This window comes from Sceloporus occidentalis, unplaced genomic scaffold (assembly GCF_023333645.1).
Source record: "Sceloporus occidentalis isolate IW3139 unplaced genomic scaffold, rSceOcc1.0.p SCAF_9, whole genome shotgun sequence".
In the NCBI taxonomy this organism is placed as follows: Eukaryota; Metazoa; Chordata; class Lepidosauria; order Squamata; family Phrynosomatidae; genus Sceloporus; species Sceloporus occidentalis.
In genome coordinates this window covers 47,536,096-47,552,625 of record NW_028316989.1, presented here as the reverse complement: position 1 = coordinate 47,552,625, position 16,530 = coordinate 47,536,096, and the positions used below count along the sequence as shown (strand labels likewise).

Here is a 16,530-nt window from a genome sequence, read left to right as displayed (position 1 = left end):
TGGGCTTCAGTTCCCAGAAGCTTCAACAAGCTTGGCCAACAGTCAGGAATTCGGTGAGCAGAAGTCCAAAATGACTGAAGGACCAGACTTTGGGAACTATTGGTTCCAAACACAGCCTTAAAAAAGGTCAAAGGGCCCCCCAAACACCTGAAAAAACAGTCAAAATAGCCAACAGTGCCTCCCCAGAGGTGTGGGGTGCTATTGCCCATGAGGGGAGCATTTGTTTTGGCCACAATGGGGACCCTTGGGGGCTCCAAACATGGCCATAGGAGGCCACATGTTTGCCCACGTAGAAGTTATCTTTAGGTTATCTTTAGTGGCCTGCCTTTCACGACAGCCCTAACAATCTTTAAAGGGGGGTTTTTGTGTGTGTTATTTTAAAAAGAGACAAACATGATATAAAAGCAACTCTTGACACAGTAAAAATCCTACACAAGTTAACTAGCCACTTGTCTAAAAGTAAAGCTTATAACGCTAAGGGGAGACGTCATCCATGACCGCTACTGGACACGAGTCCTTATGTTGCTCTTTGTCCTCGCTCTTTTGGGAAACTGGAACTGAGCCGAAATGAGAGAGAGATGAAGGCCGAGGAGGTCCTGGCGACACGAGACAATAGTTCTTTCTATAAAAAACATCTTGAGGTAGAACATTGCTTTCAAGGTTTTGGAAGTGCTTTACATCGGGACGACAATGAGAAAGAAAAGGAATACTTTTGTATTAAGGAAAATATATATATATATATATATATATATAACCGACGACCAACATGGTAGACGTGGGGTGTTGACTTCTGAGGTAGTACCAAAACATCTACTGACCAAATGCTACACTACTTGCTTTGAAAACAACAAAAAAAGGAAGACACAAGAGCTTTGCTTCTTCCCAGAAGACATTCAATTCCGGTTGAGGTAGGTTCATCCTACTCGGACATTACTCGGGATGTTTGTCCAAGTCTTTCCTTTCAGTAGCCTTCATGCAGGCTGTTTTTAAAAAATTTGACACGCTCGCTTTGCCTTTAAAACAGTTCATCGGCAACAAGAAGAGAAGGGAAAACAAAATCCATCCTGAGAATTACATAGAGCCGAACGCACATGATGAAAGAGTCATTAAATCCATGGAGAGGTTTGGCCAACCAAGCACCTGCGGGATTTTTGGGGAGAAGCCAATGTTGGATAGGTCTGTCACAATCTGTTCTCTCGACATGTTACCAAAGTGGATCCATGGAATAGTCTTCCTAAAGCTGCCAGCGAGGAAACACATTGGCAAACTGAGACAACAAACAGGTCCCATCACATTTGGTGTCAATGGTTACCAAGAAGTTGGCCAAGATGTCTTCTGAAATCACCAACTCAGCCGTTGCAGAAAGAACGGCCAAGATCTGGATCGGAAGGAAGGTCCCAAGAGACCTGAGGAAGGCCAGAAAGACAAACTTCATGAAGCATCCGCAAGGCTGCCTGTCTACAGTACACACATGTCTGTGTACAGAAACAGACGGTAGAAATCTTAAACTTGACCTGAGAATTGATGAGTCGTTTCAAAGACATCACCAGATACTAATAAAAAGTTGGCTGGAAAGTCTTCTAAGAAGCCTTGACCGGTCTTGGTCACTTATCCTTCATTGGTTGGAGCTGGGTTCAAAGCTGGTTCTTCTTGGCTGATGCTGAGCAGGCATCCACTGGGAGCCTCCGCCGAGGGCAGGTTTTGAAATGGCATGTGGCTCCGCTCTTCGATGATGCTGAATTCATCGGGGGGAAGCGTGGATATCTGGGTTTCGTCATGTGAGGTAGGAGGAGTATGATCCAACTGAGAAGAAGGGGGGAATGGGTTATTTGAATGCACATGAGTTATTAACAATCCTTCTGCAAAAACAAATGTTGAATGTCCTGGGGCCCATTCATATCACACAAGTATAGCACTATGATTTTACTTTGACTGCCTATGAAATCCTGGGAGTTGCAGTGTAGGGAGAGGCACTGAGAATTCCCAGCCAGAGCAATCCTGCAACTATCAAACTACATACCCCAGAGTACCATAGGACAGACCCATGGCAGTTAAAGTGGAATCATAGCAATGTAATTATGTAGTGTAAACAGGTCCCTGGAATGAGCAGACCCTATGAATTCCCTTTTCTTCATGACTTGAATCTTCTCTGCCTATGTTTCTGTCTCTGCCTCCAATGAAATGCATTCGGATTAACCCAAGGGTAGGCCAGGTGAGAACCTGGGATCCACTTGTAGTCTTCTGGGTACCAAAGTGCCAGCCATAATGTCTCATTGAAGCACCCAGTTCAATCTGTTGGAGATTCTTTTAAAAATAACATTAAGGAGATTTTCATCCCAGACTGTTAAAAATGGGTCAAACTTTTTGCAATATGCAAAAAATATAGGCCAAAAATGAAACTGGAAGTGGCATAACAACATAGCTCCTGGTTGTGTTGGGTGTGCTGGTCAAACCACGGGGGGCTTGCTGGTGTGAACCATGGCCCCCTATCCTCCTCTGTAGTTGCTTTAACCCTTCACCTTGGCTTTGAATTAAAACTAATCTCAAATACAAAGTGCATTTACACATTGCTAGATGCATCTACAGTGTAGAAATAATGCAATTTGACACCACTTTAAATGCCATGGCTCCATCCCACAGAATCCTGGGATTTGTCATTTTGTGAGGCACTAGTGCTCTTTGGCACAGAAGGCTAAAAACCTTGTAAAATGACCAGCCTCAGGATTCTGTATGATGGAACTAGAGAATTTAAAGTGCTGTCAAACTGCATTATATTTCTACAGTGTGGATGCATGCCCAATAATCTGATTCAGGCCATGATTATAGATAATGAAATAAAGAAAGCAAACCAAAGTCCTTGTTCCCCTTCACTTCTTACCATGCTGTCTTTATCATGTGGATCAGGTTGGGAAGGCGGTGCTGGGAACAACCTTTCCAGCTCATTCATGTCCAGCTGTTTCCCATTAGCATCTGGATCATCTCTTTCCCTCTGAGCAGATCCATTGAGGGCCAGACTGGCAGCATTTCTCTGGCTTCTTGGGATCTGTGGTGTTGACAGCTGCTCCTGGACATTTTTGCACATGAGTAGTCTGTGGAGTCATAAGGCCGGAGGGGAGAAAGAGATTAACACAAATCCTTCTTACCATCCATTTTCACAGACTTTATAGAAATTGTGAAACTGGAAGTTTATGGGAAGAGGTGCAGGTCAATGGCAGAGTGCATGCTTTGCAAGCAAAAGACCCAAGGTAGAATCTCTTTTCCTGTAGCTTGAATCCATTGATCTATGCCCTAGTCTCTGGAGCAGCAGAAAAGAAGCTTGCTCCATCCTCAATACAACATCGCTTCAAATATTCAAACATGGCTATCCTGACACCTCTTAACCATCTCTGCTTGAGGCTAAATATACCCAGCTCCTCATAGGGCACAGCTTCCAGACCTTTTATATTTTGGTCCCCCTCCTATGGACACATTCCAGTTTTTCAATATCCTTCTTGAATTGTGGTGTCCAGAACTGGAAAACAGTATTCCAGGTGAGGTCTGACCAAACAGAATGGAGTATTGCTTCCCTTGACCAAGACACTATACTCCTAAAGATGCAGCCAAGAATTGCATTGGCTTTTTGAGCTGCTGCCTCACATGGTTGATTCATGTTCAACTTGTGGTATATTAAGACTCCTTATTTTAGCTACAGCATTCTTGATTCTGGGGAGATCTTGAAGCAAGGAGGTTTCCCGAGATAGCTCATGCACCTACTTGCAAAGCCAAATCCATTTCACACACACCAAATTCTGCACTCTTACCGTCCTCTGTACCCAAACATGAGGAAGAGAACACAGAAGATGATGCAAGTGACTCCAATGTGGATCCCGATGATGATGCCGGTAGCTGAGGTCTTGTTGGTCTGTTCTTCTTTCATACAGTTGCAAGGTGGGTTCAGCCCTGTGTAGAAAAAGTGTTTGTAAGAAACAAGGGCCAGCGTGGTGTAGGGGTTTGAGCACTGGACTACGACTCCAGAGAGCAGGGTTTTAAACCTTCATTTCACCATTTTATTTAAGGGACACCATTTTATTACAATGTTGTATAGTGTGTGTTATAGGATGTAAGTTGAAACTCTCACCTGTTCTTTCGATGGTCTCTCGTAGGGACACAAAACGGACGGTGGCATTCCCGTCACCATGTTGGTTGTACGCAAGGAGCTTGACTTCATACACTACTGAGGCATCTGAAAAGAAGAGGATGGAAAAGATTCAGATCCACATTTAAGAGTGGGGAGTTCATTACACTCCATGGGAAAGCTGGCCAACTACATTATTGCTCAAGTGCTATGCTCCCCTTGATCATAGAATCATAGAGTTGGAAGAGACTGCAAGGGCCATCCAGTCCAACCCCATTCTGCCATGCAGGAACTCTCACTCCAAGCATCCCTGAAAGATGACCATCCAGCCTCTGTTTAAAGACCTCCAAGGAAGGAGACTCCACTACAATCCAAGGGAGTGTGTTCCACTGTCGAACAGCCCTTACTGTCAGGAAGGTCTTCCTAATGTTGAGGTCGAATCTCTTTTCCTGGAGCTTGCATCCATTGCTCCGGGCCCTAATCTCTGGAGCAGCAGAAAACAAGCTAGTTCCCTCCTCAATATGACATCCCTTCAAATATTTAAACAGGGCTAAAGGACAAATCATAGAATTGGAAGGGGACCCAAAGGCCATCTAATACTACCCTTGCAATGAAAGGATCTGAGCTCTACTATCAGTACTGAATAGAGTGCATCCATTGACTCAGTGGGATTTACCTGCATGTCGACTCACTACTCAACAGTTTATTCAATGAGTTTATTCTAACTGGGATTCCAACTACCAATACACAACTAAAGCCCAAATGAGAGATGGCCATCCAACTGCTGCTCAAAAGCCTCCAAAGAAGGAGAGTTCACCACCCGCCAAAGTCCAACAAGTTCTTCCTAACATTTAGGTGGAATCTTTCTTCTTATAATTTGAATCCATTGATTCATGTCCTAGTCTCTGGAGCATCAGAAAACGAACTCGCTTCATCTTTTCCAAGAAGTGGGTTGTGGCAGCCATGGGCAGAAGGATCAATGAATGGGGACCAAGACAATGGTGGGGAGAGGAGGAAAAAAGATTTTGATGAAGTCAATGGAGCTTCTGAGAAGGAGAAGGGCTGCAGGTACTTCTCAGTGGCACTAGGGACTAGTCACTCATCTTCTGTTTCCTTCATCCTTCTTACTCACCAAGATGGGTGATGTTGTAAGATGTGGCGTTACTGGGCAAAAGCAAGGGGCCGGTGAAATGGGACAGATGAACCTTGCGGTAGTAGAGCTTGAACCCTTCGTGTTGTCCCAGCTTGATGGAGGGCTCCCACGTTGCTTGAACAGTGGTGCTGTTGAGGACTTTAATGAAGAGAGATGGCACCGCTGGCACTGAAAAAGAAACAACAGGGAAAAGAGAAGCTTTCTGTAGACCTTGTACTTAATAAATAATAATAAAAATTTTATTTATATACCGCCCTTCCAACGATCAGGGCGGTGAACAACATAATAACACAATAATACAAATACATAATACATAATAAAACACATCTACATATACACATCTTAAAACCAAATTTAAAAACCTAAACAGCCAACCCTCTTGCCGATAAAAGAGGGAGGAAGGCCAACCAAGGCTTCATTCGGGGAATGCAGATCGAAATAAGAAGGTCTTTAAATCCCTTCTAAACTGAGCCAGGGAGGTGGCCGAGCGGAGCTCTATGGGCAGCGTGTTCCAAAGGGCCGGGGCGATGATAGAATACGACCTCCTCCCTGTGGAGGCTAGTCTGGCCCCCGGAACCTTAAGTAATTGCTGCCCAGAAGTTCTGAGGGTGCGGGGCGGAATGTATGGGGAGAGGCGGTCCTCCAGGTATCCTGGGCCCAAGCCATGTAGGGCTTTATAGGTAATCACCAACACCTTATACTGTGCCCGGAAGTGAATAGGCAGCCAATGCAGATCTTTCAACACAGGTGTAATATGGCTGGCCCTGGAAGTACCAGTGACCAGTCTGGCTGCCATATTTTGTACCATCAGTAGCTTCCGGGCCTGATATAAGGGTTGCCCCATGTAGAGCGCGTTGCAGAAATCCAATCTAGAGGTTACCAGAGCATGTACCACCGTTTCAAGGTCCCTCTGGGCCAGGTATGGGCGCAGCTGGCAGATAAGCCGAAGCTGATAACAGGTGCTCTTGACCGTCGCATTCACCTGAGCTGTAAGGTGAAGCGACGAGTCAAGAAGCACCCCCAGACTGCGCACGGAGTCCTTCACAGGAAGCGTGATCCCGTTCAGGACAGGTGGAACCACCGCCATTCCTGGGCCAGAGGAACCTATCACAAGTACCTCCGTTTTCTCTGGATTCAGACTGAGTCGGTTTTCCCTCATCCAGCCCATTACTGACTCCAAGCAGGCCACGAGAGGAGAGACGCCATCCTCGGTCACTGCATCAGTCGGAGACATAGAGAAAATTATTTGGGTGTCATCAGCATACTGATAACCCCATGCCCCATGTCTCCGGATGATCTCTCCCAGCGGTTTCATGTAAATGTTAAATAGCATGGGAGACAGAATGGCTCCTTGAGGGATCCCAGTTGTGAGGGCCCTCTTATCGGAGCACACGTCTCCCAACTGCACCATCTGGAACCTCCCAGAGAGGTAGGACCGGAACCACTGAAGCGCAGTGCCCCCGATTCCCACCTCTGCCAGGCGTTCCAGAAGGATACCATGGTCTATGGTATCGAAAGCCGCTGAGATGTCCAAGAGCACCAACAGGGACACGCTTCCCCTGTCGATGCCCAGACGGAGATCATTGACCAAGGCGACCATGGCCGTCTCAACCCCGTAACCCGCCCGGAAGCCAGTTTGAAATGGGTCCAGATAATCTGCTTCGTCCAAGACCGATTGAAGCTGGATTGCAACCGCCCTCTCGATCACCTTCCCTAAAAATGGCAGCAGCGAGACTGGCCGGTAATTACTGTGTAACAGGGGGTCGAGGGAGGGCTTTTTTATCAGCGGTTTTATTGTGGCCAATTTTAAGCTGGTTGGAAATTGCCCATCCCTCAGAGATGTGTTAATAATCCGGTGTAACAACGCGGTTACAGCCGGTCCCCCCTGAGCCGCTAACCATGAGGGTTCTAAGGATTTCTAAGGATGTAGCCGGAGAAAAAAGTTGGGGGGAAAAGGTGCAGCTGGAAAACAAAGACAGACATGCAATTGGAAAAGAAAATTAAATGCATGCTATGCATTGGATGTAAACCATTGGGAATGGACTTTGTAACAGAATGAGCCTGCAGGACACTTTCAGAAACTTTGAAAGCATTTTAAAATCTTCAAAACATAATAGTAGAGCAGATTCAAAGTGGAGCTCCATCATGTTACCCCCATCTGCTCATCCATTCTAGGAAACAAGAGCTTAGTGTCTAATCATCAATGGACTGAACTGATGATTTTATATAATGGGTTTTCTGTTTAGTGCTATACTGTTTTTAAAATCTATACTTTTAAATTAATGATTTATAAGGCCTTGGTGGTGTAGAGAACCTTTTGTATGCTTTTAGCTGCACATGGTTTTACGTGTGGGTGCATCTACAATGTGGAAATAACGCAGTTTAACACTATTTTAACTGCCAGGGCTCCATCCTACAGAATCATGGGATTTGTAGTTTGGTGAGTCCCCAGCGCTCTTTGGCAGAGAAGGCTAAAGACCTTGCAAAACTACAAATCCCATAGGATGGAGCTACAGCACTAAAAGTGGCGTCAGGCTGCTTTAATTCTGCAGTATGTCGGTGCATCTACGCTGCAGAATTAAAGCAGTTTGACACCTATTTTAATTCTGTATGGCACTTTTAATCCAACTGTTGGCAAAACATGGGATATAATTAAAACGATAACTAACTGAAGTGATCATTAATGCTAGAACAAAGCTGTTTTTAAAAACAGTGGCAGGGTCAAATAGCGCAAAGCATCAAACACGCATGTTATTTACTACAGCTGGAGGGAGAGTGGGAATCTTACACCCAGATTACTCTCCGCTTGCGGAAAGAAAACTTGGAAACCTCCAAGCTTTATGAGGCTGAGAGCTACCAGCCTGAACTTCCAGGCTTTGGGTCAAGGCTTTTAATGGGACTTTTAAGCCCTGCTGATCTTTCTGCCTCTTTAATGGAAAAAGGAGAAGGCTAGAAGCACAGATGGCCCACTCCCAGGATACTGTGAAAAGGGGGTCTAAAGAACATGGCCAGCCATGGATTTCTTCTACAATCCACTTCGAGGATTTATTTGCCTTTTGCTTAGATGTTTTATACAGAGCTGCTATGAACATTAGTTGCTGTGTGCCTTCATTTCTGACACCCTATAACGCCTGTCCTAAAAGAGCTGCATTGGTCTCCAGTATGCGTCTGGTGTGCTGTAATGGTTTGAGTGTTGGATTATGACTCTGGAAACCAGGGTTCAAATCCTGTCTTAGCTGTATAAATTCACTGGGCAAGTCACGCTCTCTCAGCCTCAGAGGATGGCAATGGCAAACCCTCTCTGAAGAGAAAATCCCATGATAGGTCCGCCTTAGGGTCATCATAAATTGGAAATGACTTGAAGGCGCACAACAGCCACAGAATCATAGGTCTCATTCCCACTTACAAATAAATTGGTTTGCAATCCAAATCAATGGATCGATTAGACAGCAGAGTGTGGTTCACACTACATTTGCCCCAACTGCATGTTTTCCCTGTAAATTAACCCACTTGTGGCTCACATTCATGAATGAATCGGTTCAAAATGGACCCGCTCCAGCCGGCCGAAGGGCAAATTTAAATCGATTCCAATCCGCATCTGGTTCACACTTGCGCAGAATCGATTCATCCAAGAAGACACGGAAAACATCAGTGTCAAACAAACGTGGGTTAAATGAGTCTAGTGCATGCCCCCCCTCGCCGAATTGCTTCAGTGATTTGGTTCAAGTGCGGAGCAGGGTCATTTGAACCGGTTCAAACCAATTTGCGATTCGGTTTAAAAGGTAGTGGGAATCAGGCCATAGAGTCCTAGTTGGAAGAGACCCCAAGGGCCATCCAGTCCAACCTTATTCTGCCATGCAGTAACTCACAATTAAAGTACCCCCAACAAATGACAACATGCATCTGGGCTGAACTCAAGGTGCTGCAGATGGCAAACCCAAAGCTACACACCGGGTCCTTCATGCAACCCAATCCAGGACAGTCTCTTTACCAATTCCTAGACCTGAGAATCATCAGTCCACAAAGCCTCCATCTTTTCACGATTTTAACTTATTGGCTCTCATCCCACACATTACACCTGCACAGCCCCAGCAGACTCCAAGGACAAGGGGAAGTAGAACAGAGGGCCATACAATTTTCTAACACATGGGCCTTTTGGTGACCCTTACCTTCTCCCAGAGTGCTGACCACCACCACTTCGGAGGCCTTACTGGCCCCCCGAGAAGTGTAAGCCTTTATGTAGAAGCTGTAGCTCGTGGAGGGCTCCAGGTCAGTCACAAGTTGTTGGAAGGTATTTTTGCTGACAGCCTCTTGGTACTCCATCTCTACAGGATCTGAAATACAAAAGGGAACAGCCATAGGCATATCTCAGGAATACAGTTAGGGAGTTATACAGTTATCCTCTTGGGCAAGGATGCAATCCATGAACCTTTACCTCTCCAGAGGTATCCAGAGGAGGGCCCCCAAAATAGTGAAAGGTCTGGAAACCACCAAACCTTATGAGGAGAAGCTTAGGGAGCCGGGTATGTTTAGTCTGGGGAAGAGAAAGTTAATGGGTGACATGATAGACATATTGAATTTTTTGAAGGGGTGTAATATTGAGGATGGAGCAAGCTCCAGAGACTGGGACCCAGAACAATGGATGCAAACAGCAGGAAAGGAGATTCCACCTAAAAATTAGGAAGAACTTCTTGACAGTAAGAGCTGTTCAGCAGTGGAAGTCACCTTCTTTGGAGGTGTTTAAACAGAGACTGGATGGCCACCTGTCAGGAGTGCATTGGCTGTGTCTCCTTGCATGGCTGAAGGATTGAACTGGATGTTCCTTAAGGTTTCTTCCAATTTTATGATTCTATGAACTGCCATTCCTACCTACCTGCTGCTCTTCTAATGTGCAATACGTAGCCAATGATTTCCTTGGTGTTCTGCAATGGTTCGCTCCATAATACTTGGATAGTCGTGGCAGAGACGGTGGCAGCTTTCACTTTCTGAGGTGGGCCCGGCAATCCGTCCGCCCAAAGGACCGTCAGCCGGGCGCTGGCCTGGGTGGAACCAGCGCTGTTCTCAGCAATGCACTGGTAGATGGCTTCATCCGCCTGGCTGATGCTGTAGATAGTGAGCGTGCTGCAAGGAAACCAGTGAGTTAGGGCACGATTAGTGACTTTCTAGCAAGGAACCTAGAAATAGCTGGCTGTTCCTCATCATTTTCTCCCCACCTCCTACCAGCCACATCTAGGTTAATCCTCATGTGTCTGAAAAGGATGCATTGGAAAGCCTAAGACCGCTTAAGCAGGCATTTCACTACACTGCCTTTTAGCCCGGACTACAGGACTGTCAGCCAGGATGGAAACTTGGATCTCAGTTAGGAACCAGCATGTGGATTATATTAAAGGAAAGAAAGAAAAAGGCAGGGGAGATTCGAGGAGGAGGAGGGGAAACCATTGGTGATAGTATTAACCAGCCCTGGTAATCGGACAGCTTAAGTCTGCCTTGAATTAAAGACATCGACTCACGAGGAATTTAAAATCGCAAATGCACAGATTCCTAAGAGGGAGTGTAAAAACAAAGAGGAGGTTCCTTTCAGATGTCACAAAAAGGTAGGATTATTTTACATATTGTCTGAAATCTTACATTAGGAGTAAATCTCCACATATGGAGTTAGGCTTTAGCTGTGCTACGCAAATCCTGTACTGAATGGGAACATTGCACAACTGAGACACCAAGCATGAGAGAGAAATGCACAACTGGATGTGCATGCAATCGTGCACAATGCACATCAATGTACAGTGCACAATTCCTGAACTAAGCAGTCCTGAGCCCATGGCTTCTGGGAGTTGAAGTCCAAAATACCTGGAGGACCAAAGTTTGGGAATCACTGGTCATCACTGTTTGGGACTGACCATTAGGGTTCAGGTCCTAAAGTGGTTTCTGCTCAGTCCCAGGTGCCACCTGGAGGCCAAAGCCTGGAGGGTGAGACAGAAATCTGTTTTGCACTCCTGTCTATTTGGGGTTGCCTGCCATTCCCTCCCCACAATGATAAACATTAATTCCTTCCTGCGGGGAGCAGCAGAATGCCCAGGGGAGAAGAAGATGGAAATTGTAGACATTATGCCCGTCTTTTTTGCAATCAGTCAGGATCTAATTTATGCTGAGGCACCATCTGGCGCATGTGTGAAACTGTCTCCGGATAAAGCCTACCAAGCCTTCTCAGGGCGAATGAGGGAGGGGAGGTGTGACAGACATGTCAGAGTAGCAAGGTGCCCCATGGCTGTCAAGGAAAAGGGAGCAGCCTCTCTATCACTGTCACCTGTCCCCCCTCCAAAAAAACCTAGAAATCAAGTGGGTACGTAAAAGCAACTTAATGCACAGCAAGGGAAGAGATGCAAAGGGAGCACAAGGAGTGGGGAACTCATCAAATCCTCCCTCTTTTGAAGACTTCCACCAAATTCTTGTCCCTGGCACACTGCAGGAGCGGGCAGGAATAGCACTTGATGACTATGCTCTGTGAATATGGCCAATGGTCACCAACTCCGATCAGTGGTGCCCGATGCTTTTCAACACAAGCTATCTACAGGTTTTGCAGCTATGGAAGAAGAGGTGCTTGAAGTTGGACAAATGCTTCTACTTGTGCTCTGTGTTTATTCACATTCAGGACTCTCTGCAAGACATAAGATTTGGAACTATGCACAACTGATGCACACATACAAGCGTATAGTTACTGTGGGGCCTTGGTTTGGTTCCAGGACCCCCTGCGGACACCAAAATCCATGAATACAGTCTTCCCTGCTCATACATGGGGATGTGTTCCGGACCTCCTGTAGTAAAATGTCCCTTATATAAAATAGCTAAATCCAGATTTGCTTTTTGGATCTTATATACAGTCATTCCTCCTAACTTGCAGATCTCTGCTGTTTCCAATGGCGTGTGCGCCCAGGCCACATGCCCAGGGGTGTGCCTCCATTTGCACGGGGTGTGTGTGTGTGTGTGTGTGTGTGTGTGTGTGCATTGACTATGTTCACGCCATGGATGCTTGAATCTGTGGATTAAAAGTCTATGGCTACAGAGGGCTGACTTTACACAGTGGAAAGAGACTCCTTTTGCGACCACCTTTCACAATGAATAATCGCTTCCCTCGGAGTGCCAACCCACCGCCCGCGCCTGGCCATCTGCTCTCTGGAAACTTGACTGCAAACACCAGTCAGATGGCAGCCTTTTCAACCAGCCAATGCAACGCTGGACTTTCTCTCCACCCCTCACACTCCACTGGTTGCTAAAGATACACTCAAAAACCCACGGTGAACTTGATCAAACCTTTGCACAATGAGGCTGACAGGCAAAGAATGGAAAGTGGGGGAAGGCGGTCTACGGAGAGCTGGGCTAAGCCCTGTGAAATGTTTTATGAGGAAGGCAGGGAGGAGGGCGCTGAGAGAAGGGGAGAGGGATTGGGAGAAGAGAGAGAATGGGTCCTTTCAGCCATTTCCAAAAGCAAGCCTCTTTGCAAGCTGTCAAGGTAGTCCACAGGCCATGAAGATGATAGATCTCCTCTCAGGTCAAAGCCCAAGCCCAAGGACCAAAGCTGAACTTTCCAAGGTGTCATTAAGGAGCAAAATGAAAGAACAGAAAGAATACAATGCCTGGGTGAACAAATGCAGGACCATGGGCATTCACCATCTTCTGATGGGGAGGTTATTTTTGCAGGTGGGGTGGGTCCCAATCTCTAGGGAGCAAGGGGTCCGAAGCTAGCCAGAAGGTTTTGACAGGTGCAGAAGGGATGTGGTGAGGTTGGGGTTTTGCGCATTTGCCATGAAGCTGGGATGTAAATCTTTCTCATGCTTCCAGGTGAAGAGAAATCATTTCAAAAGCATTCCACCCTGGGGGGCATTCATGAGAAAATTTCATGCATTTTGGATGTGTTTTTTTGCACATGAGGACTTTGTTTGTATTGACAACAGTTTCATTTCATTTTCATTTTCCCCTCCCCACTTTTCAAATCCACAAAAAGAAAAAGAAATCCTCGAGGGGCAATTCTTTCTCTTTATTAATATATAATGAATTTTAATCCAAATGAAAAAAAATTTGGGAGGAGGAGAAGCATATCATCTCATTAAGAGGCTCAGGCTTGCATCTCTGATTCTATGTCAGCTGGACTCATTACTGGAAGATAAGAGATCCCCGCCATTATAGAGACAAATATTGCTTTTCTATCCCAAGTGATATGTCCAAAGGCCACGTTGCAAACCAATTCTGCCCGGAATTAAGTGGGTTACGGCATTTAGTCACGCATGCAAGGATGAAACAAAGGGATGCAAAGATGGAGAAAGGAGGGGAAACAGCAAGAAAAACTCAATTTTTCTTGCAATTATTCATTTCCAGTAATATCCCCCCACCCTGCAAAAATAAATAAATGTGAAAATGGTTTTTATTTGTTTCAGGGGTTTGGAAATTAACTACCAAGAAGTGTGTAATATGTGTTTCCTCTTCTAGCTTTGGATCAATACACTATGGTTTTGTGGTTCTGTGATTTTTACATATATATTTAAACACAACATGTGGTTTTATAGCAGTACAATACTTGCAGATTTTCCCATCCTCACTAAGAAAGGATGCCTCAAAATAATAATAATAATAATAATAATAATAATAATAATATGTGCCATTTGGGTCTTTTTGTACAGCTCCTTTTGTACAAACACCTTCCTCTTCGTGCCCAAATTTTTGCATAGAGAAGAGCATTTTTGTGGTGGAGCTCCACACAGCCAACTTTATGCGCCTTGCAAGATATTTCAGTTTCATCCTGCAAGTATTCAAATATTCAAAGATACAGTTCTGTTAGTCTGTAGGATAAGTATGTAGAGAGATTTTGTAGCACCTTTGAGACTAACTGAAAGAAAGAAGTTGGAGGCATGAGCTTTCTCTCTCTCTCTCACACACACACACACACACATGTGCATCTGAGGAAGTAGACTGAAACCTAGGAGAGCTCCTGCTGCTAACTTCTTTCTTTCTGTGAGTCTCCAAGGTGCTACAAGATCTCTCTACATATTATTATTATTATTATTATTATTATTATTATTATTATTAATTATTGCATCTAAATGAATCTGAGGAAGTAAGTAGACTTAGGTCTACAAAAGCCCATGCTGCCAACTTCTTTCTTTCAGTGAGTCTCAGAGGTCCTACAAGATCTCTGTATATAGTATTACTATATTATTATTATTATTATTATTATTATTGCATCTAAATGCTTCTGAGGAAGTAGACTTTAGTCTAGGAAAGCTGACTCTGCCAACGTCTTTATTTCAGTTAGTCTCAAAAGTGCGCCAACATTTCTCTACATGCTGACTGAAATATTCAGAAAGAGATAAGCATCTGCGTCGAACCCTCGCCTTGGGACAGGTGGGTTTACCTGTTGTTGTTCTTCAGCTTAACATGCTCCGTAGGCTCCAAAATCTGCCCGTTCTTCAGCCAAGTGATCTGGGGAGGGGGTTCCCCTTGGGCCAAGCAGGTAAAGATGGCAGTGGTCCCAACGGGCCGAGAAATCGATTGCGGGTGCTGCACAAATTCTGCGGGAGCTGCAAAAAGAAAGAGCGGAGCAGAATTTATCCATCTGTAGAAACTTGGCATGGTGGGCAGGACACTAATGCAGTGGCTGAGATCCACTTTAATGCCCTGGTTCAATGCTAGGGAATTCTAGAAACTGGAGTTTTGTGAGACATTTAAGGGGTAAGAAAAGACCTGCCTTATAATGGGAATGAGGGACCCTTTGGAATTGATTTCCCACACAGAGCAAGGGCAAATCGGAAATTGGTTTAAACTGCAAGTGGGAATGAGCCCTTAGCCTTCTCCATCAGAGAGATGTGGTGCAACAATAAAACTACAGCGCGCCTGCGTTTTATGCGGCTTTCCACATATGCAGAAAGCCGCACTGGAAGAGCCTGTTGCGCCTCCCCGGAAGAACTAATGGGGCGTGTGCCACTGCACTACTGCACGCCGTGGGCACGAACCCCATTAGTTCCTATTGGGTTTCAGCATACGCTGATTTCCCCTTATGTGGAGGGATCCAGACCAACATTTTAAATCCTTTTTATGCATGAAACACACATCTGGAGGATACTACCTTCTTAGACCCATAGAGTCAAAAGAGACCACAAGGGTCATCCAATCCAACCCCATTCTGCCATTCAAGAATACCCAAGCCATTTTATTCACTTCATTTGTATTTCTATCCTGCCTTTCTTGGCATGCAAGGGAGTTTACAGCATACTAAAATGGCTAATAAAACACAGTAAGCTATAAATATAAAATTATAGATTGATTTAAAACACTCGTTAAAACATTTTAAAAAAGAACACCACAGTAATAAATACCGGCATTAAAACGTTAAGCCTGGGATCCTGTTGGACAGTCTCAGTTACAGGAGACCCACTGAATCCACTGCTGAATTGGGAGACGACTTATAGCTAAATTTCATTGATTCAATAGGTATGGTCTACTTTTAAGACTCATGCTTAAAAAGTCCAGCAGGTCCATTTAGATCCAGTTAATTAAGAAAGGCTTCTTTGAATTAAAAAAAAAAGTATTTGCAAAAAATAATAGGAAGGGAGCTAACTTGATTTTCCTGGGAAGGACATTCTGTAATCTACCCTCCAACATTTCGGAGATGAAAGTAAAGAACTCATGCTGCCAAACAGCAGTAGATTGTGGTCAAGATGGGAAAAGTTGTTAATGAGGATGAACATATATATTAGGAGAGGCTGCAGCAGCTTGCTTTTGTCTGCACCAACTGGGAATCTCTAGGTCCTCCAGTGCAACTCCGTGGTCAACATCTGCCAGATGTTGACCATAGAATTGCACTGGAGGAACTACAAAGGCCTAGTGGAGTGTTCCCTCTAGGAACCTTTAGGTCCTTCAGTGCAACTCCGTGGTCAGCATCTGCCAGATGTTGACCATAGAATTGCACTGGAGGAGTTACAAATTCCTAGTGGAGTGTTCTCTCTAGGAACATCTAGGTCCTTCAGTGAGACTTTTGGTTCAAGTTGACTATTGAGTTGCGCTGGAAGACCTAGAGATTCCTAGAGAGAACAGGTTAATAAAATCTGCAAAAGTCAAAGCCACACATGCGGAGGGATGGGCATATTTCAGAATTTGGGATATGGGATATTCAACCTGTACTGCTGCAAATTTTGAATCAAATTTGGTTTGCACCAGTGGAAGTAAGCCAAGGACAGAGGAAAAAAGTGGGAGGGAGGGAGAGAAACTGGGACTT

The 16,530-nt window shown here is 45.0% G+C and overlaps 1 protein-coding gene across 1 annotated transcript in view; it reads right to left on the bottom strand.

The window, feature by feature from the left end:
- Nucleotides 1-1,634: 1,634 nt before the first annotated feature.
- The window catches only part of LOC149307474 (immunoglobulin superfamily DCC subclass member 3-like), a 56,854-nt gene continuing 41,958 nt past the window's right edge, over nt 1,635-16,530 (bottom strand). The window contains 9 exon segments of the mRNA XM_089538568.1: nt 1,635-1,685; nt 1,687-1,803; nt 2,879-3,089; nt 3,801-3,939; nt 4,118-4,222; nt 5,247-5,435; nt 9,437-9,601; nt 10,141-10,388; nt 14,671-14,836. Coding sequence (XP_089394694.1) covers nt 1,635-1,685; nt 1,687-1,803; nt 2,879-3,089; nt 3,801-3,939; nt 4,118-4,222; nt 5,247-5,435; nt 9,437-9,601; nt 10,141-10,388; nt 14,671-14,836 — 1,391 coding nt within the window.